Source organism: Onychomys torridus, chromosome 4 (assembly GCF_903995425.1).
Source record: "Onychomys torridus chromosome 4, mOncTor1.1, whole genome shotgun sequence".
NCBI classification, from domain to species: Eukaryota; Metazoa; Chordata; class Mammalia; order Rodentia; family Cricetidae; genus Onychomys; species Onychomys torridus.
Window position 1 is genome coordinate 79,939,304 of NC_050446.1, and position 22,667 is coordinate 79,961,970.

Below are 22,667 nucleotides of genomic sequence, written 5' to 3' on the forward strand. Positions count from 1 at the left end.
TAATTTATCCAAGTTTCTACTCCCTCTCCACAGATCTGAAAAAACAAAACAAAAGCTCTACAGCTTTGAAATGTTCCTCTCTCCATTTCCATTACCTTCTCTTTTCTGGGTTCCACCCTCCACCATTCAGAATTTAGTAATTCTTGCCAGATGAAATGCCAGAGTGTGATTGTAAAGCAAGCAGTATGTTTTAATTATAAAATATCCATGTCAGGAGGTGGTGGTGCACACCTTTAATCCCAGCACTCGGGAGGCAGGGGCAGGCAGATTTGTGAGTTCTGGGCCAGCCTAGTTTACAGAGTAAGTTCTAGGACAGCCAGGGCTACATACACAGAGAAACTGTCTCCAAAAATAAAAAACGAAGCAAAACAAAACAAATGTTCTTCATGTCAAAACACAGGTTTTGTGGTCTTTTTGATTCAAAAAGTTGTGGAAAAGGAACTTGGGTATGCATTTGATTCTGAGTCTTTCAACAATTGAGATAGTTTTGATGTCTTTTTGTTTAGTCACTATGCAACCTTGGCTAACCTGGAACTCACTATGTAGACCAGGCTGGCTAGGAATTTACAGCGATCTACCTGATTTGGCTCCCGAGTATGACTATGCCTGGCCTACTTTGGATATTGTCAGGGTCTCTCTGTGTAAAGTGTACCTTTTGGCACGGGTTGGGAATGGCATGATCAGGATGAAGCTAAGTATGGAAAAAGAAGAGTTTTCACTGACTCATTACTTTCATCTTGGAAAAAGGAGTTCTGATGTGAAAATGGGTTTCTTGAATACTGACTTTACTCAGAGCACTGTGGGAAGAGAATTGGTTTTTCCTCAATGATGAGAAACACTGACAATTGGATTCATAATTTCAAGAAAAAAAGTAACTATTCACATATCACACAAAATGCCAGTTTTTAACACATCTTTTTTTCTTTTTCTTTTTCTTTTTTAAGTTGAGGATCGAACCCAGGGCCTTGCGATTGCTAGGCAAGTGCTCTATCACTGAGCTAAATCCCCAACCCAAAATCCCAGTTTTTAATTAAAATCTCATGTACCTCAAACTGGATCCTACTGCAGCTTATTCTTGTTTTCTACCCCATCTATCTATCTGTCTATCTACCTACGTATGTATGTATGTATGTATGTATGTATGTATGTATGTATGTATGTATTTATGTACCTATGTATCTATGTATCTATCTATGTATCTATTATCTATGTATCTATGTATCTATCTAAGATTTCTTTTATTGGCCTGATATTTAAAGGTAGCACACACCTTTAATCCCAGTACTTGGGAGTCAGAGGCAGGCAGATCTCTGTGAGTCTGCAAGCATGGTCTACACAGTGAGTTCCAGGACAGCCAGAGCTATGTGGAGAGATTCTGTCTCATCACTCCCCACCAAAATATTTTCTTGAATGCTTGTTTTGCCTGCATCTATGTCTGTGTACAACATGCTTGCAGTGCCCACACTGGCCAGAAGAGGGCATTAGATCTCCTGGAACTGGTGTTACAGATGGTTGTGAGCAGCCACATGGGTGGTGGGAATTGAAGCCCTCTGGAAGAGCAGGTAGTGCTCTTAACTGCTGAACCATCTTTGCAACTCCTCTTTGCCTATTTTTTAACCCCCTCATGTCCCTTGGGCACCTTCTTCTATCATTCCCCACATTATTGCCTCGTGGTAGGCTCTCTACTGTCCGGGAAAGCTACCTTTTTGATTGGCTGGCCAGCCAGCAAGCTCCCAGCGTCTGCCTGTCTCTGGTCCTCAGTGCTGGGGTTATAGGCACATGCTGCCGTGCCTGGGATTTTATGCTGAGTACCAGGGATTTGAACTCAGGTCTTCATGCTTGCAGCACAAGTACTCTTAGCTACTGTGTCATCTCCCGAGGCGAGAAATTCATTTTTTAGGTGGGCTCCTCGGACAAGACACATCTGGGGAGTCCTTGCTGAGCATAAGCTCTCCTTTTTGAAAACTTCTGTTTCTGCCATCTTGTTCTGTCTACCTTGTGTTTGTTTGAAAACATTTTCTTTGTGTGTTTGTAACGGCTGCTGACTTCCTAAGGCTGCTGACAGACCTCAGCTACCCTGCTGGCCTCTGTTTTGTCTCTTCAGAAGAAAATAGCCCGCAGAACGGAGAAACACATCAACCTTGACTGTGGTCCAAGTTATTAGAACAAGGAGGAAGTTACTCTCTGGGGACTGGGAAGGGGGAGTGGGAAATCCAACACAATAGAAACTCAAAAGGAGTGCTGAGCAAAATCAATGTCCCTTTGCTAGTCCAAGGAGTTCACAGACTGTTGGGAACACACAGTGTTTGACCTGTGGATGCTGGAAAGGAAAAACCCAGAAGTCTCCCAAGGAGTGATGTATGGGGAAACAAAGCTGTGTGTTTTGGTGGGGCCAAGGCTGTCAAAGCTGGAGAAAATCCCCACTAGACATGGTCTCATCCCTGAGAACCTCTGCCAAAAGAGATAGCTGAGGCTCTGGCTGGGAGCTCCAGCCCTGCACCTTCCCGCGGCGCCTGCGCATATAATACCTGTCGCGGAGATTTACTTCTTGAAAACAGATAACCCGCTCTTAAGCAGCTCCTGGCACTTCAGATGCCAGAGCAAAGGTGGGAAGCCATGAATCCAGGAACACGAGCAGCTTCATGAACAGACCATTCCTGAGCTTGCTCTTTCACCCTTGCCCGAATAACTCCCCTTCCAAATAACTCCTGTGCTGCGGCGGCGGCGGCGGGCGGAGTCCCCCCCCCTCCCTTCTGTATTGCTGGGACCCAACTTCCATCTCACACATGCTAAGTAAGTTCTCTGCCACCGAGTCGCACAGCTCAAACCCCACTTCTTTGTTTTGGCCTTGCTTGGGACCTGGCCAGGGTTTGATAGAGCTATTATCTGAAGAATGGGTTCCTGGACTCCGGGACTGGAGACAGAGACTCAAGAAAGAGTGTGGTGTCCTAGTCCCTCTGCCTACAGAGGGCCAGGAGGATTCATTGGGTCTGCTTTCTTGTTCTTACCTGCCACCCCACTCCCGCCCCCCTACTTCTCTTTGAGCATTTACCTGTTGATGCAATTAATTTAAAAAATATAAATATATTTATTTATTAAAATTTTTTTCATTTCACATACCAACCCCAGTTCCCCCTCCCTCTCCTTCTATGGCCTCCTCTCCTCCCTCCTACTCTACCCCATCCACTCCTCAGAGTGGGTAAGGCCTCCCATGGTAGTCAACAAAGTCTGGCAAACCAAGTTGAAGGAGAGCCTAGCCCCTCCCCATTGTATCAAGGCTGAGCAAGGTACCCCACCACAGGGAATGGGCTCCAAAAAGCCAGTTCATGGTGCAATTAATTTTTAAGTTCTTTAAGTAATTGCAAAAACCAGAGCATTCAGAAAATGCCATAATATGGGAAGGCAACACCCGCGCCCCCCAAATTCAGTAGCCCAGAGGCCTACTATGAATATTGTATTGAACACTCCTTTATACTTTCTATAGATACATTTACTCCTGTGCCATTTTCTTCCTTAAGAAATAGTTGAGTCCAGTAAATGCGTGTTGACAAGCCATCCCCCAACTGGAGTTTTAAACCTCATGGGGGTGTTGGTTATTGGAAAATATTCCCTATAAATTGTCTCTAATTTAAACATTTTGGGGGGGCACTGTAGGCTGCTTGCCTACCGTGTTTCTCACTGTTCAGTTTTAAGGTGAGAATTATGTTTATCTCATAAACATGAGGGAAATGACAGATTTGTTTAGATCGAGGTAAGAAAGGAAGGATGGGAAAGGAAAGTGGTACCAGGGAGGCCAAATGGGAAATGAGGGTCACGGCGGTTTCCACACTTGGGGATGAAGTGAGGTTAGTCAATGCTCTGATGGGTCGGGTGGGGAGAATGAACTATGTGTTGTAGGAAGAGAGGGTTCACCAGATGAGGGAAGGATATGTCATGACCAAGGCATATTTCAGATCTGGTTCCTCCTGGCCTTTCTGAGATGCCCTACCCCACCCCCACCCACCATTTATCCTTCTCACTGTCATCTGCCCAAGACAAGATAAAAATCTCCAGCTAGGAAAATAAAATACCGATTTAGAATGTACACTATTAAAAAGTTGTCCAAATGGTTCTCAGGAATGAGGGGCTACTGCATATTTTAGTAGGTATTTTTCTACTGAAAACAAACACAATTACTTGTCTTAGCTTTCTTCCCAACTCTTCACTTTTGAAACAAAGCCACAGATAGAGTGCTCCATAAAGCAAAGATGCTTCCTTTATCAAAAATGAAATCAGTTTCTTCCCTTGATTAGGAAACAACACATTTCTCATTAAAAATAATTCATACGGCACAAAAACTTTGTAAAGAAATGGCCTGTCATCTCACTACCTAGATGATTTTTAAAAAGTAACCATTTGTTGTGTGTGTATATCTGCAGAAAGAAAATGCTGGGATCATTTCTCTGTTAACAGCAGTTACCCCTGGATGGGTTGGAGAGAGCCAGGGAAAGCCTGATAGATGGGTTTAAGAGATTCTGAAGGGCTGTGCTGTAGTGCATGGGCAGTGTGCTTGCCTAGCATGACCAAGGGCTAAGGGGAGGAGCTAATGCACTGGACAGAGCCCATGAAGACAGCTTCTTCAGGCAGGTCTACACAAAGTGGGGGTGGTGAAGACACAAAGACAAGGCTCTTGTTGATTGGGGGAGCAGGTTAGGAGAGAGTGGTTTTCTTCCTTTCCTTTTTTAAAAATTGTTTTAATTTATAGGTAAAAGTAAGCATAGTGTATTTGTTTGCACATGGGAATGGTCAAAAAGAGCAAATGGACGCTGGAAGTGGGTGATGGAGCCATTAGGTAAGAGGGAGGAGACTAGCTAGACTCCTTAGGCTCTGCAGAGTGGCTGTAGGTAGAAGCTGGGGGTAGTTCATCTGGTGATGGAACTACTTTGCCAGTGTTCTTTGTTTAGACAAAGTCTTTCCCTTGTCATATGCACTGCAGATATTTTCTTTCCTGTGTTCCAACTCTTGTCAATGGCTGTTTCCTCCTGTTAAAAGATTTTTTTTTTTTGTTATTTAGTACAAATCATAATCCTGTTGAGAGTATGGTCACTTGAATCATTGCATAGGGTTTCCTTGGAGGCTTTTGTTGGTTTGTTTTTCTGTCCTGGAGATGGAACCCAGGGCTTCCTGCATGCCAGGTGAGCATGTTACTTCTGGGACACCTTCACCAGCCCATTCATGGTGCTATACAAGGTCATTTTGAAGGGTGGGTAAGAACAGATTTTTTTTTTTTAAATTTTCATCCCCCCACACCTCCATTGCAACTGGAAATGCAAGAGTTTAGTCTCCAGAAGCCCATGCTAATCCAGAACCTGAGTTTTGAGGACCATGGTTCTTTTCTGGAAGTTTTCCTATAGTTGGAACAACTTTCCTCAGATGCAAGAGTGCATGAGCAAGCTGGATGTGTTTCTCTGAGAACCAAGGTGAAAAGACTCCACTTCATCTTTCCTATTACACAAGACGAAGGATTTACCTATGATTTAGGTTTAGGGTACTGCTATACAAATGGAGCCAGTAGAAACATCTGGCCATAGAGCCAGTCCGTTGGGAATACAGAATAACCCAGCAAGATAGATGAAGTAGGAATTCTAACAAATTGGCCCCCATTGCCAGTGATACATAATGGAAGTCCAAATATTTCTTTGTGTGGTCTGATGATGTGGTCTGTGAGACTATGGGTCCCTGTGTTTGTGTGTTTATGTAGGAAGAACAGTTCCATCCAAAAGTGTTCTGCTGAGCATCCAAGGCCAGTGGAACTGGATAATAGAGTATCTTTTAGCTCTGTTCTGAGTTTGAAACATGATGAGATCAGCTTTGAGAAGTTTGGGCACCATTGCATGTGCTGAGGATTCTGATAGGTTTTAGGGGCTGATTTATACAGCAGGAGGCTGGTTATTAACCACTGAGTCTGTGTCCTTTATTAAACAGTAGCTGAGGACTAGGCTGCATGGCAAGTGGAGACAAATGAACCATATCTATAAAGAAACTTTCAAAAGGGGAATATAGTTAAGGTTTAGCAATAACAGCATGGATGGAATAAACAGTCACCTTCTAAATGGTAAAAAATGTAAAGAATCCACAATCCAATTACCTTTAGGTGACTATTAGATCATGTCCTTTTACATAGATATAATCCCAGGTGTGACTGATGTAAGTCAAAGAGGGAATTCAGTAAGTTATTTTATTGTATTTTTATTTTTTGGCTTTTTGAGACAGGGTTTCTCTGTGTAGCTCTGGCTATCCTGGAACTCACTCTTTAGACCAGGCTGGCCTCGAACTCAGAGAGATCCACCTTTCTCTGCCTCCCTGAGTGCTGGGATTAAAGATGTGTGCCACCACTGCCTGCCTTATTGTGTTTTTTAAGTGTTGGTTTTTCAAGTATATGGACTTGTGCCTGTGAGTGCAGGTGCCTGCAGAGTCCAGAAGAGGGCACTGGATCTCCACAGCTAGAGTTGTAGGCAGTTATGAGCTGCCTTACATGGGTGTAGGGAACTGAGCTCTTGTTCTCTTAACCACTGAGCCTTTTGTCTAGCCCCAGATTTATTGTATTTTAAAACCTGGTCTGGATTCAGAGTTTGGGCAGCCATTAGAACACTGTTCTGCTGTCACCTGCCGCTCCTCAGTCTGTATCAGTTTCTTCCTCAGGCGGGCTCTTTTTGCTGTGGTCAAAACAGCTTTGGATTCTGGCACCCATACCTTCTCAAGGAGAATGGTCATGTGACTGGGCATGCAGTGGTCTGGTGGATGAGGTCTTGGCCACGAGTTCTCTCTCCAAGGCTGAGAATGTGATTAGAAGAGAGGGCTCCTGGAATGCACCGGAAGACTCTGTTGTCCAAGGGTGCAGGCATGTCTGTGGGCAGTAAAACAAGAAATATTCAGTGAAGACGTTTTAGAAGCCAGGGTTGGTAATGGTCGAATGTGTGTGCTTGTTCCTCAGAAGTCAAGCAGGATGCCACGGGATGTGTAAGTCAGGATGGAGGAGGAGTGAAGGATGGTGGCAGGGTAGGCTGTATTTAAAAAGTACCCAAGGTCAGGCATGGTGGTGCACGTATTAAATCCCAGTTCTCTGGAAACAGAGGCTGGTGGATCTGAGTTCAAGTCCACCCTAGTCTACAGAGCAAGTACCAGGTCAGCCAAGGCTATACAGAAAAATCCTGTCAAAAAGAAAAGAAAAAAAAGGTGCCCAAATCTACACAAAGAGGTACAGGCAACTGAGGAACACTGAGAGCAAGAGAAAATCTTGTCCAGAGAGGAGCAGCACACCAATCATTTATCCAATACCAAATGGTCAGCACTGAAAACATACATACAAGCAATATGATACAGACTGAGCAGAGTCTACTGATGTATTTAGGAATATATAGCTATATACTTAAACAAATATGTATGTAACAAAAATTAATGAAAAAAGAGGCTATGAATTTGAAAGAGATGGGGGGGTCTGTGGGAGGGTTTGGCGGGAGGAAAGGGAAGGAGAAAAGGGATGTAATTATATTATAATTCATAAAGAAATAATGGAGAACATATTAAATGAGGAGCTAGAGATGGCTCAACAACTGAGAGACCTGCTGCTCTTGCAGAGGACTTCGGTTTGATTTTCAGTACCTACATGGTGGATCACAGCCATCTCTACCTCCAGTTCCATGGCATCCAGCTCCCATCTTCTGAGTCAGGAACACACATGGTACACACATGTAGGTGAAACATTCAATAAATCAACCTAAGTTTTAAAAAGTATTAAATGTCTCTGAGCCCTCCTCTGTGATGTGGGCATCCATGCAAGTGGAGCACCCATGCACACAAAATACATACATAAATAAACCTTTATTAGCAGTTGTTAACATATGAAATGGTCTGGCAAGACGGCTCAGTAGGTAAAGGTGCTTGCTGCCAAGCACAAGGACCCAAGTTCAATCCCCAGGACTCAAGTGGTGGAAAGAGAGAACCGACTTCCATCAGTTTTCCTCTGACCTCCCTCCTTGGGTCTTGTCACTCCTGTGTGCATGCATGTACATAAACAAGCAAACAAACAAACCGATTAACACATTATTGAAAAAAAAAAATCATCATTTCTCTTTAATCTCTAAATTGAAATAAATCAACACTTTCCAACTTAAAACAATAGCTGATTCTTTCCTAAGGCTACATTTTATTAAGAAATTTTTTATTCATTTTATGTGCCAATCATAGATTCCCCTCTCTTCTCTCCTCCTGCCCCACCCCCAGCCTTCCCCTCCAACCCTCCTCCAGTTCCCTCTCTGAAAAGGTAAGGCCTCCCATGGGGAGTCAGCAGAGCCTGGTACTTTCAGGTGAGGCAGGTCCAAGCCCCTCCCCCTGCATCAAGGCAGTGCAAGGTGTCCCACCATAGGTAATGGGCTCCAAAAAGCCAGCTCATGCACCAGGGATGGATCCTGATCTTACTGCCAGGGGACTCCTTAAGCAGACCAAGCTACACAACTGTCTCACTTACGCAGAGGGCCTAGTCCAGTCCTGTAGAGGCTCCACAGCTGTTGGTCTAAAGTTCATGAGTTCCCACTAGCTTGGTTTGGTTGTCTCTGTAGGTTTCCCCATCATGATCTTGATGCCCCTTGCTCATAGAATCCCTTTTCCCTCTCTTTGACTGGACTCCTGGGACTTGGCCTGGTGCTTGGCTATGGCTCTCTGCATCTGCTTCGATCAGTCACTGGAGTAAGGCTCTCTGATGACAGTTAGGGTATTCACTGATCTGATTACTGGGGTAAGTCAGTTCAGGCACCCTCTCCACTATTGCTAGTAGTCTAAGCTGGGGTCACCCTTGTGGATTCCTGGGAACTTCCCTAGCTCCAGAGTTCTCCCTATCCTCATGGTGTCTCCCTCTATCATGGTATCTCTTTCATTGCTTTCCCACTCCATCCCTGTTCTAGCTCAACCATCCCATTCCCTTATGTTCTCATCCCCAATTCCCCACCCTCTATTGCCCCTGCCTTACCTTCAGTCTACTCATGGAGATCTCATCTGTTTTCCCTTCCCAGAGCAATCTAAATGTCCCTCTTAGGGTCTTCCTTGTTAGCTAGCTTCTTTGGAGCTGTGGGTTGTAGTCTGGTCATCCTTTGCTTTACAACTAGTATTTACTTATGAGTGAGTACATACCATGTTTGTCCTTCTGAGTCTGGGTTACTTCACTCAGGATGGTGTTTTCTAGTTCCATCCATTTGTCCTAAGGCTATTTTTGAAGAAAATTTGTGCTTATCAGATGATAGGTGTGTGTGTGTGTGTGTGTGTGTGTGTGTGTGTGTGTGTGTGTGTGAATTCATTTCCAGTTGCATGGACTAGCTTGGTTGTTTTATTTTAGGTTTTTATGTTCTGTGCTGTCTAGTAAAAGCAGGCCCATCTCTCCAGCCTACCCTTTATATGCACAGCACAGAACAATCCTTTTTTTCAGAAAAAAATTCTACATGTGTACTGTATTTGCATACTTCCCCTCCCTTTCCTCCATCCAAATTCACCCATGTCCTCTCACACACTCTTATTCAAATTCACGGCCTCTAAAAGTTTTTTCTTATGCATACATATATACATGCAAACTGCTGAGTTCACTTAATGTTGCTCATGTGTTCATATGTATATGTATTTACAGCTTACTGCTTGGGATTGAATCATCTATCAGGGCTTGTTCCTGGAGAAGACTGATTCTCCCTCTCTCAGCAGTAACTAATACTAGCTGCAGCTTTTCATCCCTGGGTGAGGCCTTGTGAGATTTTCCCCCTCCACATTGACGGGTCAGTTGGTGTTCTTGACTACGAGATCATATCATTGAGCGTTCATACCTACAGCTTCCCTGTCATAATCAAAGACACTGTCTCACAACAGACAGCTTGGTCCTCTGGCTCTTACAATCTTTCTGCCCCCTCTTCCGAGCTGTTCCTTGAGCTTTTGGCATGGAGGTTGTGTTATAGATGTATCAACTGGGGTTGGGGTATATACTACCATGGGTGTTCTCTGCATTCTGACCGGTGTGTCCAGCATAGTAATCAGTGTGTTATAGCCACTAGAAAAACTGCATTGAATTTCACAGAGAGATGAGTGTGATTAGGTGCCTTTGCTGTCCACACCTGTGTAGAACTGTGGATTCTACTTCCCTTGCTCTCAGGCGGCCACAGTCAGGCAGAATGAAGTGGTACTCACATTGATCTAGAAGCTTCTATGCCAGGTTGTCACCGGCTCTGAATGTGGATAATCAGGTAGCTCCTCATTTCCCCAGTAAGATCTTGTCTGCATTCATGAAAGTGGGTTTTGAAGTTCCTCTGGCTGCAAGGAAGCTGGCTTTTCATTTGGTGTTACTCTAACTTTAAACATTCAGTGGTGACCACCAGGACTTCCCAGGGTTGGTTCCTGGGTCCTTTGGCATGAAGTGTTCTAGGGCTGATCAGTTTGGGCTGCCTGTGGTTCATCCTGCTCTGTGGTGAGCATTCCTCAGGAGGCTTGTGTTGTTTTATTTTGACTGTCCTCTCTTGAAGTCTTTGTCCCTGCTGATGTGGGAGATAGCAGGCCAGGTGGTTGGTGGCTGTTCTGCTGGCTTCTGCCTCAATCTGACTTGCAACTTCAGGCCTTGAAGCCCTGTATTTCCATAATCAGATAATGAGATCTAGAGGCTTGGCTAGCTAGCTGTGGCTCCTTTGTCTTCAGGCAAGGATAATTTGGTAAGTGATGCAGAACTCTGGCTCAGCTCTCTGCTTAACCTTCAAGGCCGTCCAGTTTCTTAATATGGCTCCACTTTTTTTTCCCCTGAGAAATTGCCCACTAGACATGGGGGTGATGGCACCCAAGGTTTGCAGCAAAGTTTATTGTCAATGCCAAAAGGCACTTATTTGCACATCTCATGGTTAAACTCTGGGTGTTGAGGATGGGAGTGCAGAGAGCCTTCTGGGTAAATTCCATGTTCTGATACATAAGAGCTACAGGTTGTCTGCACACTTCCCTGATGAGCTCTGTAGAGGTGAGAAGGCAAAGGTGATGATGGTGTGTAAGTGTAGGATCTTGCACACCTGGTCAATAACTAGAGGTGGGGGAGAAAAATCACAGGCCAAAATGCTTTTTTTGAATATTCAGATTAAATGCTAATTGCCTTCCAAAAGCTCCTCTTTTTTTTTTCTTTCTCTATTTTTTTTTTAAACTTCTTCTGTTGATAAGGGATTTCAGGGAAGCTCTGGTTTTCTTCATCTGTAAAACCTCAATTCCTTTTTATTAATCTTCCTGTGCCTGTAGAACATCAGAATTAATCATTTCTAAAGAAGCTTCTCTTCAAATGTTCTGTCTCTTTCCTGAGCCAGACCTCAGTGCACACATTTTTAGAAGGAAGAGGGTTTATAATTTGTGTTCTGTGAAGGATACTTTCCTCTTTCTGCTTGCTTTCTAAGGAAGCCAGTTGATGCACCCTAAAGCTGGGTAGGAAAAGCAGGCTGTCTCAGGGCACACTTGATGCCTGTGAAAGCTGCTGCGGGGGATGAAGGCACGAGACGTGTGCCCTGCTGGCAACTGCTTCTGTGTGGTTAGAGGGAGGGAATGGAGGGGGAAAGGTTGTTTTTGGTAAGAATTGTGCAGTTTAGACTGCTCAGTCACTTGTAAGCAGGACATTTTCATCAATTAGCATTGCACATTCTCTCTCTCTCTCTCTCTCTCTCTCTCTTTTTCTCTCTCTCTCTGTAGGTCAAAATCCAACATCATGCTTCTTCCTCATTCACTACCCTTTTACCTTTTGAGACAGGCTTTCTCACTGAATCTGGAGCTCTGATTCAGCTAGGCTGGCTGGCCAGCGAGTTCCAGGAATCCTCCTGTCTCTGCCTCCCTAAGGGCTGGGATTACAGGTACACTTTCTCATGCTGGCTTTACACTTTTATTTTATTTTATTTTTTTATTTTTGCATTGATGCTGGTGATCTAATTCAGATCCCCATGCTTCTGCAGCAAGCATTTTACTGGCTGATCTGTCTCTCTACCACTATTGGGCTTATTTTTATACCCAGCTAAATACAGGCTCACAGTAGAAGCTGCAGTGTGCTGAACTACTTGTCATACCCATTCTCTTTTTCTTTCCCTTTGCCCTGGCTACACTGTAAAACATCAACAAGTCTGATTTGATTCAAACCATGGAGGAAAGAGCTGGAGGTCATTCAAGGGTCATGATGATAGAAGATGGAGTTGTACCACAAACATTGTCCTGCTAGTTGTAAAGGGAGCAGAGCTGCACTGGGCTGGACTCAGCCCTCAGCTCTGCCATTTGTCCTGACTTTGGACATACAACTCAACTTCTCCTTGAACTTCAGAATATTTTGCAATGAAATGACAATGGTAACTATGAAAGCAACAGTGAACATTTATTTAATGTTTGTCCTGTTCCAAGTATTGCATAATGCTTCCCTGACCTAGTTTGGGTTTCTAGCTGTCATATAGGGCTGGCGTTGTTATTTTCACTTTACAAGGAGCAGGGACCAGGGAGACTAAGTTGTTGGACTCAGGTGATGGGTGCATTTTTAATGGTTTCTAGGGTTGTACTCAAGCTCAAAAATATAAATTTTATCAATCTTCATCACCAGACGCATAAGAAATGTGGGGTAAATATTTTTTATGGGTGTAGGTCACCGAGTGTTGACAAACACAGACCTCCCGAATATTGCTGGGATATAGCTACTCAGTGATATTTAACTTTTGCTCCCTGAATAATTTACCTCTTTAATCTTCAAATGAAACTGAAAAATAGGTTATTAGCTTCATACTGCAAATGATGAATTCTGGATGCAGAAACAATGAGATGATTTACTAGCCACAAGGGGAAAAATGTGTATAAGTAGGCCTGGGACTTAGACTCTTGTATTCAAAAACAATGTGTTCTCAGAGGAATCTGGAGATGTAGTGTCCAGATTAATTTAGCTTTTTCAACTGGATCTGCAAGAGCTGGAACACACTAGTTCCCCCTGTGTGATAGACGGAATGCCTAGAGATACCCAGAGTCTAATTTCTGAAGCTGTTCATGTCAATTTATGTGGCAACAGGCATAGCAATTCAGCTAAGGTCTTGAGGTGGCAATGATGGATGGATTGTCTGTTGAGGTGGCAATGGTGGATTGATCCTGGATTGTCTGGGTGGGTTTGGTTGTCCACATGCAGGCACAAGTGTCCTTATAAGAGGGAGGCAGTGGGAAACTTGACTCAAGAAGACTAGTAGGAGGCAGAGAGACGGTACAGTGTGAAAAAAAAAAATGGACAGACACATATGAGCAAGTACCAGAAACAGAAAAAGACAAGGGAAGAAACTATCCTTTCAGAGTCATTGGAAGAAAGAGGCCCACCCAGTATCTTGGGGTGTGGGTTGATTTTGAACCTCCTTTTTTTGAGACAGGGTTTCACTCTCTATCCCAGCTGGCCTTGTACTCACTGTATAGCAGTCTGGCCTGGAAGTTGCAGCAATCCTCCTGCTTCACCCTCGTGTTGTGCAGGACTGTGAGAGGATAAATTGGCTTTGATTTAAGCCACTCCCATTTACTTTACTTTATTACAGCAGACATGAGAAGCTAATGTTCTTGAACTGGTGGTATGGCAGGAAAGGTTTCCTGCCTGTAATTTCAGTGTTTACACCTACTGTTTAATGGGCTAATAATGCTAAGAAGCTAAGACCTGACACCTTCCTATGAAAACTAGATTCTTCCAGAACAGCAATGATCATTCCTGCCATGTAAGTGCAGCATCCTTGGAGGCTGGAGAGAAGTCTAGGTAGTTATAAGCATTTGTTGTTCTTGAAGAGGACTTGAGTTTGGTTCTCAGCACCCACACATTGCTCAAAGACGTCTGTAACTCCAGTTCCATGGGATCTGTCCAATGCTCTCCTTACCTGCATAGGCACTATATGCATATGGTGCATATACATTCATTTATACAAACATGGAGAGAGAGGGAGAGAGAGAGAGAGAGAGAGAGAGAGAGAGAGAGAGAGAGAGAACATTCTTTCAAGTTTTCAGGGATTGGAAGAGACTGGTACCCAGTTTTCAAAGCATCAGGCATGTGTCTACTCCTATTTAATTGACATGCAGGAGAACACAGCAGAATCAAGATGGGAATTTTTTGTTGATAGTTCATGCTTCACTGCTCAGTCTTGGAAGTAGGGAACACAGTAGCTTTTAGGTCAGTTTTTTTTTTTGTTTTTTGTTTTTTTAAATAAAGATTTATTTATTTATTTTGTATACAGAAGAGGGCGCCAGATCTCATTACAGATGGTTGTGAGCCACCATGTGGTTGCTGGGAATTGAACTCAGGACCTCTGGAAGAGCAGTCAGTGCTCTTAACCTCTGAGCCATCCCTCCAGCCCTTAGGTCAGTTTTTAAAGTGAAGTTATTTGTAAGAAGGCAAAATTCATGAAATCTTGGAGAAGTCCTTCAAGAATGGGAAGAGATGGCAGCATTAGGTTCATGGGGACAGTGGTGGGCCAGCAGAGATGTAACATATAGGCAACATGGCCAGGATCGCTCCTGCTGGGGTGCCATTGGTTCCTCAGGGGTTTCATAATTTACTTCTACTAATTTACTTGGACCCATTAGGGGTATTTGAGTTTGTGGTTTTGCTTTAAGCAAAAAAGAACCAAGCCCACATTTTATCATCAAACAATTGTCCACTTGTCCGATACTCCCTGTAAATTCAGAGCATAAGAGAGGTGATAGAAGAGTTGAGATAGATAAGTGCCTTGAATTTCAAGTAGGAAAAAAGCCATTTCACTACGAAGACCCTGGAGCAGTAGGGAGAGTTATTAAGCTGGATCTTTCAGGGAATTTGAGGAAGAAAAACAAACCAGTAAGAATCAAAGTTGCTCAGTCATGTACAAGACACAAGCCCAAGTCCATTCCTTATTGTGGTGGGATTATTATTCCGAGAGTTGAAGGTAATTGATATGGTGAGTCTGTGTTACAAAGAGACACTTGGATAGTTCTTTTAGAACTTCTGTGGGCATGATAGAGAGGGGCTAAATGCTTCATAGATGGTTTGCTGTTGGTTAGACAAGAATGCCAAAGATGGTCTAAAGTGTCTTTGTCAACCTAGTGAGTGACTTCTAGAATAGAGTAAACTCTTTCAGGTTGGGAAAAGTAACCACATTCCCCAAATTTCCCCTTTTCCCACCTTCACCTGCCTGTACCAAGCCCACCTGCTTCTTTCCACCAGGCCTATAGATGCCTATCACACCTTACTGAGAATCTTCGATCGTGGCCTCCCTGGTGATATTAGCCATAAAGTCATCAGACACCCCCCTCCCCCAGTCACTAGGTTGAGTCAAGTATCTTATTTTTAACGAGGCAGATTAAGAGGTAGCAAAAATAGGAGCACTGTTTTCTAAAGCAACAGTTTCTTAGCTTAAGAAAGGCCAGGCTTACTTGAGCTTGGTTCATCTGTTTTGCTGTGCACACATCTCACTTTCCCTAATTTCCCTCGTTATCTGGGTTGGATGGTAGGGAAGCTACTGCATTCTTTTCCACCCTGAAGAAGGAGCCCCTTGGTTGTTTGTCCTCTGCTCTAGAACCCACTTTCTAGCCTTGGCTTTGCAAACGACACCTTCTGTCTCTGGGTTGTTTTGGATGTGCATCCTTCCTCCAGGGAAATCTTCATCACGGTGGTGGCAGTGGCACTTCTTATCTGTCTTGGCAGGCTTTGAAGCTTTGGGTCTCCGGGAGTTCTGCTCTCACTCTGATTTCCTTTGGTTCATCCACAGCAGAGTCCTGGGCTGTGGCAAGGAGACTCGTCCTGGTATAAAGTCTGGCTTCATCGAAGCCAGCAGGTGGGTTTCGGCACTTGGTGGCCACATGGGCCACCATCAGCTTCATGAGCATTTCTGTCTCTGTCTTCAAGAGCATTTCTGTCCCAGTGGCCTGGACCCCATCTTTTTCTATATTTTCCTATAACAGCTTCCTTCAAATTATACCATATAGAGATCATCTGGAATCCCATCACGTCAGCATCCCTGAGAAATATTTTTATATGTTATATAACATACTATGCATCAACAGCTAGTAAGGGCACCTCTTGTGTGCCTTTGTGTCTATGAATATGCTTTTGGAGAGCATATGTATGCTCGTGGAGACCAGAGGACATCAGGGTTGTTGCTGGAGAACCATCTATTTTGTTTTTTGAGGCAGGGTCTCTTCATGGGCTTGGAGTTTGCTGATTAGACTAGAGTGGCTGGCCAGTGAGCTCCAGTGATCCATCTGTCTTTACCTCCCAGGCTGGTCTTACAAGCACATATCACCATGCCTAGATTTTTACATTGCTTCTGGAAATTGAACTTGGTTTCTCATGCTTGCGTGGCACACACTTAGCTGACTGAGCTCTTACCTCAGCCCTGGGAAGGTGCTTTTTTGATGTAGAGATGATATGAGATGGGAATGGAAAACAAATATTCTGGAAGCCAAATCCAGAGTCTGAAGGATTTCAGCAGTTGGGAATGACTCATTGAGACAAGTCAGAAAGAATCTAAAACATCAATTCCTACCTAAAACAATGATATCTTTAAGTTCAGGCCATGGATATCTTCCTCAGTTCATGGTAGTTAGGGATGGAATTTGGGAGAGTTGGAGATTTTATTAGTCTGAGAAAGAGCACTGTGGTTGGAGTGCAATGAAACTTTTTATTCTTAGTCATGCTAGAAGCAGTGTTATGTTCACACTCAGCTGAGCAACCCAAGCCCAAGGCCAAGGCCTGAGCACTGGCAGACTATGGGCCGTAGCCACAGTGATATACGCTTGACTAAAGAATTGATTTTGAGTGATTTGGATGGAATCCCTTCAGATGAGGACTGCTTCTCTAGCCTCTTGCACTCATGTTACAGTCCGCATTCTAAACTCTTTAGACTCTATTTCACCTCGTTATGGTTGACACAACTCTGTAGCCTGGAAGCCTATCTTCCAAGAACTGAACGGTTAGCATGTGGAAGAGGGTTTAGATTCAGACCATACTGGGAATGTTTACGGGCTCTGTGCTTACTGTAATTATTAAGGGTACAACATGCAAAAAAGAGAGTAGACTCTATACTCAAGGTCAAGTTTAGCATTGAACAGAGGAGATACACAAAAATGGCTGTGACATAATAACACACACTCTATGGTTCACCAGAAGGCAGCAGGAAGGGAGGTTTCAGCTAAGTGACCCCAAATGAAATGGTCATCATGAAAGCTAGTCACCAGTCATGGGCATGAACTAGAAGAGATTCCTCCATTGAGTGGGGAAGAAGCAGATGGCCTTCCTAGGTGCTTTCTACGTCTTTTGATCTATGGTTCAAGACAGCCAGCTGGCTTTCCTTTCCTTGTCGAGAGAGAAAGAAGAGGGAGATGGGAAGGGAAAGGGAGAGGAAGATGGAGGGAGAGCACGTGCACACACAAACACTCTAGTTAAATGCCCATGTATTGAACTTGGTGTTCTGGGAAGATCACACTGGAAAGCAAGCTGGCTTACAGGGTTTCTGCCATGTGGGATGGCGTGAGTGTTCACCCTATGGGGACATAGAAATAAGTAGGCAGGGACCAAGTGTTCTTCTTATTTCCAGACTTGGTAGAAGAACTGAGCAGCAGGGGCAGGTGTGGTCTTGTTTCTAGTGACTTCTTTTGTTTACTGGTTTGCATGAGGCTCTGAGGACCAGTGCTCAAAGTTGTTCCCTCGAGTGACCGATACTTTCTGTCACTGGACAAGTATCCTGATGAAAATCTGTTCTTCATGCTCCCTGTTTCTACCTTTTATGAAATCAGCTAATTCCCAGAGAACAGCTGTTGGTACAGATTGTTAATTCTCCCCACCCTGAAACAGAGCTCCAGAGTAATTCATATTCCTACATATATGTCTCTCAGCTCAAGACAACATCCAAGTAGGGGGTAGAGAGACAGCTCAGTTGTTAAAAGCACTGGCTACTCTTCCAGAGGACTTGGGTTCAATTCCCAGCACCTATCTGGCAGCCCCCAACTGTCTGTAACTCTGGTTCCAGGGTTCTAGTTCCTTCACACCAATACACATAAAATAAAGTTAAATGCATTATTAAAGCAAAAAGAGAGAAAATGTGCAAGTCACAATTTGGCTCCCTGTAGATGGTGGAGCTGAGTAAAACAAGCATGTCCAGGCTGTTGAGGCACAGTGTCCCTTTGCCCATTCTGGCCCTCTCCTCTTGTGCTACCATATTCAATGTTAACCCCCCGCCCCCAGAGTTTGGAACAGTTCCCACTTCCCTACTGAGCACATTCTGAGGGTCAGAAAGGCAGATACTGTTTGAGGAAAAAAAGTTGAGATGCCCCAACTTTTGCATGTTTGACCCTGGTTTAGCTCTCTGAGGCTCCCTGTCTAGTTGACTCGGGATATACGGACATGGTGTAGTAGGCTAGGGGAACAGAATAGTCACCTCCCTCCCCAAACTGTCCAAAAAAGACAGACCCTTCCTTCTAAAATGCCTGAGCCAGAACTCAGTGTGAAACCCCACAGCTGCTATGGCCCTGGGCTCTGTGGACACTACTACAGTCTTCCTGGCAAACACTTCTCTCTTCCAGGAATTCTTTCCCCTGGGGAGTTAGGGGTGAGTCAGCCCTAGGCCTTCCCCAAGTCCATCAGACAGAGTGGGCTGATGGACTAGGCCACCTGTCTATACCCTGGGATCCAAGACGCTGGGGTAGCAGAGGCAGAGGGGCAGTCAGTTAATTTTACTTGGAGACCTTTAACGATGCTACTACAAAATTTATTATGGTTATCATTGTGTGTGTTTGTTTGTTTGAGAAAAGGTCTCCTATAGCCTGGGCTAGTCTTAAACTCCTGATCCTTCTGTGTCCATCTCCCAAGTCCTGGGATTATAGATGTGCACTGCCATGCTCAGCTTGCTATGAAACATTCCAAAATAGCTTTATTGATTTTATGTGCTGTATAGTTCCCACGCTTAGAGCGTACAATGCAATGGTTCTAATAAAGTTCCAGACTTCTGTGACCATTCCTTTGTAGGTAGGACATTTTCAGTAATCACTCCCATGTTTTCCCCAACTCAGTCTGTCCCAGGCAACCAAGCATGAAGGTACTTTCTAGTGCCTGACTTACTCTGAGCATGTTGTGTAAGTAGATTCGGCAGCATATGGCCTTTTGTGCCTTTGTTCTTAAACTCACTATAGCATGTCAGTACTTCACTCCTGTTCTGCCAAATAGCACTCCACTGTGTGAACACTTCATTTATTCCATCAGTTGATAGGTGAGTTGATTCTAGTTTCTGGTTTTTGAGAATAAAGAACTCTTCTAGTATATAAAATGTCTTTTTTTTTTTTGACATCTGCTTTTATTTCTCTTAGGAACACACCTAGGACTTCTCAGTAATATGACCACCTTTTAGCTATTTGTGTGTGTGTGTGTGTGTGTGTGTGTGTGTGTGTGTGTGTGTGTGTGAAAGAGAGAGAGAGAGAGAGAGAGACTTTGAAGTAGCTGCCTCCTTTCACAGAGATGTGCATGAAAGCTGATTCATCCCTATCCCCACAGTGACTTTCAATATAATTCTGATATATTGCCAGTGTGGGCTAGAATTTTTGTGCTAGCTGGATTGGAAATAAAATCACTGTAGAAAAGATTCCAGGCCTGTACCTGAAGGAGAGAGTCTTTGCAGAGCAGAACATTCTGGCTTTTCAGGTTGTTCTTTTTGAGGCTCCACGTCCCTCAGGCCTTGTTACCCCAGAGCAATACATTTCCTAGGAGGTGAGTCAGTGTGGAATGCAGGACAATTGTCCAACATTCATTGATGGTCACAAAGAGTTAATCTGGGAAAGGGGAGATGGCTCAGGCGGTGTGCAAACATGAGGACCTCAGGTCAACCCCCCCAGAACCCATGTAAAAATCCAAGTGTGCTTGCAATCTCAGCACTGGGGAAGTGGAGACAGGGTCCCTGGGGATCGCTGTGTGGCCAGCCTAGCTGAACTGGTGAGCTCTAGGTTTGGTGAGAGACCCTGTCACAAAAAATTAAGATGGAGAGAGACCAAAGAAGACACAGGATGTCTATTCAGGTCCTCCAAATATACATTCACATATAATGCACACACAGGAACACACACACACACACACACACACACACATACACACACACACACACACACACATTAACTTGGCCTGGAAAAATGAGCAGTGGACTGAGTGGAGCCACAGACGTGCACCTCCCCCCCACCCACTTCTGAGGACGTGACATCTCTTCTTGTAAATGTCATCACTTTCTTGGTACTATCTGGTAAGAACTGAGTCATGAGGTGCTGACAAAACCCCAGTGTACTTCACATGAAGCCTGAGGCATTCTGCTCATTCCTGAGATACTCCACTGTTGGCTTGCTGCTCAGATGGTAAACAACTTGCCTGGGATGAGCTCCTGCCTCTGTGGCTTTCCTTGGCTTGTCTGAAGAAAGCACAGACCCAGACAATTTGCCTCTGGGGGTGAGTTTTGGTGGATGGGGGGGAGTTGTGGCTCAAAGGTGGTTAACACATCGATAGAATGGCTTCTGCTTTCACAGAGCTCTGTTCCAGAGTGACCCCACAGAAGAAGGTAAGACACGTTATTTCCAAAAGGTGGCCCTGAACCAACTTCAACCTCTTGTTTGCAGCCACAGCACAGGATATGAGAGTGAGACCCACACAACCCCCATCCTCTGTGGTGCCCAGTACAGAATACACACCCATGGTGTCTTCCGAGGCATTCAGGTGAGTGCTAGCATGTCCAGCCAAAGGCCGTCTTCCCTGCCTCTTCCTCTGCTCACATGCCCTGCAGCCTCTGCTGATGAACCACTTGGTCCTGGCAAGTGTTTGCCATCAGAGATGCTCCTAGATGGGGGGAATAGCAAGGAACTCCCTCCCTCCACCCCTGCAGAGATCTTGCCTTGCCTTGCCTGACAGCCACCAAGCTACTGCCTGCAGAATCCCATCCTTTCCTCCTTTATTATTAGTTCTGCTTCTCCACAGTGGGTGGGACAATGCTTACCTGTGGGTCATCTGCACTTGAATTGGTGACCTGGACCCTTGACTTCTAAGATTTGATCTGTATTGTCAAGTGCTCAAAGGTAGACTGTCTTGCCTAGCGTTGATAACAGTATGGACATGTCCACTTACGGCTGGACATATTCTATGAAGTGAGATTTAGACACAGACTTTAAAAACACGGACTTTATCTAGCTTCTAGGTTTACACAAAATATGCACAGAAATTATAGTGTTCCTACATGCTCCTGCTATTATGTTCACGAAATGCCCCCTGGTGTGCTACACTTGTTACAATGGATGTTGGGATTTGATACACATATAATGCCATTTATTATTATTATTATTATTATTATTATTATTATTATTATTATATGGAGTAGTTTGCTGTCTCAAAAATGCTCATACTTCACCACCTGTCCATCATGGCCCTTTCCAGTCCCTCTCTCTCCCCAGCAACCATTGCCCCTTTCTTAGAATGTTGGATACTCTGTTGCATTCTCAGGCTAACTTCTTTGACTTAGCAATGTGTGTTTTTCTCTGATGTAGCCCCCACTGCACACTTAAGAGGTAGACATTTTACAGTTGGGAAAACCAGAGAGAAGACAAGAGGCTTGTCTAAACCACATAGCTAGTAAGTGGGAGCTGAGATGTGTGATATACATTTTATTGGACTCCACAATCTTTAGTTTGCTTATTATATTGTTTATTAAAAGAAACAGGAGGGAGAGGTCTCTGGGGTGAGCAGAGAGTCTCAGAGAATGTAGGTTATTCAGGGGAGACCCCACCGCCATCCCAAGCCTCTTTTCGGTGGTCAGAACCACAATTACCAAGGACTCCCATCTGTGACTTCCAAACCCAACTCAGTGATTGCCACAAGAGAAATAGCTAGTGTATCTTTTCAAGGGAAGTTAAGACCCTAGAAATTAGTTGCATGAGGGCCAGGCCCTGTGTGATATGGGTTAGGAGCTCCACTTCATGGAAACTAGTGTGCTTTCTCATCCTAAGCCTTTCTATGGTGATAAATAAATAATCCACAGAAATGTGGAGATGGGACAGTTTCATCTGAGTGTCTCGCAACAGACACCATCAGCATCCTTTGCCAGACTGCAGGCTGACAGTAGCAGCTGCTGTTCAGTCTTAATGTACGGTGAGGAAAACTGAAAGAGGCTGAATTCACCTTCCTTCCCACCAGATTTGGTTTAGCAGATCCGCTGTCAGGACCTTTATAGACTTCACTCCCTGTAGATGTTATTTCCTTACGTACTCCTTTTCTTCTAGAATATGCCAAACAAACCACTGGCCTACCATTTACCTGTTTATCACCATTAACCCTGGGAGAAAGGCAAATGTTGACATACTATGACATACCAATAGTGTTTATGGTATGACACTACTGAGCTTTTTCTTACAAGAAAGTAAGTGCCCTCTCGGGGCAAGGCAGGTGAACTAGGAACAAGAATGTGAGTGTGGGTAGATCAGAAGACACATGGGATAGGAAGTTGTCGAGCTAAGAGCAATGGTTCTCCATCTGTGGGTCATGACCCCTTGGGTTAATATACCATATTTTAACTTTATGAATCATAACAGTAGCAAAATTATAGTTATGAAGGAGCAATGAAATGTTTTTATGGCTGGAGGTCGCCACAGCATGAGAA

The 22,667-nt window shown here is 44.2% G+C and overlaps 1 protein-coding gene across 3 annotated transcripts in view; it reads left to right on the top strand.

The window, feature by feature from the left end:
• Wt1 (WT1 transcription factor) overlaps positions 1 to 22,667 on the top strand; it is a 47,195-nt gene that overhangs the window by 17,849 nt on the left and 6,679 nt on the right. For all 3 annotated transcript variants that reach the window (XM_036186171.1, XM_036186172.1, XM_036186173.1), the window contains one exon: positions 20,641 to 20,737. In XM_036186171.1, the coding sequence (XP_036042064.1) occupies positions 20,641 to 20,737 (97 nt within the window). The remainder of the gene's footprint in view (positions 1 to 20,640; positions 20,738 to 22,667) is intronic.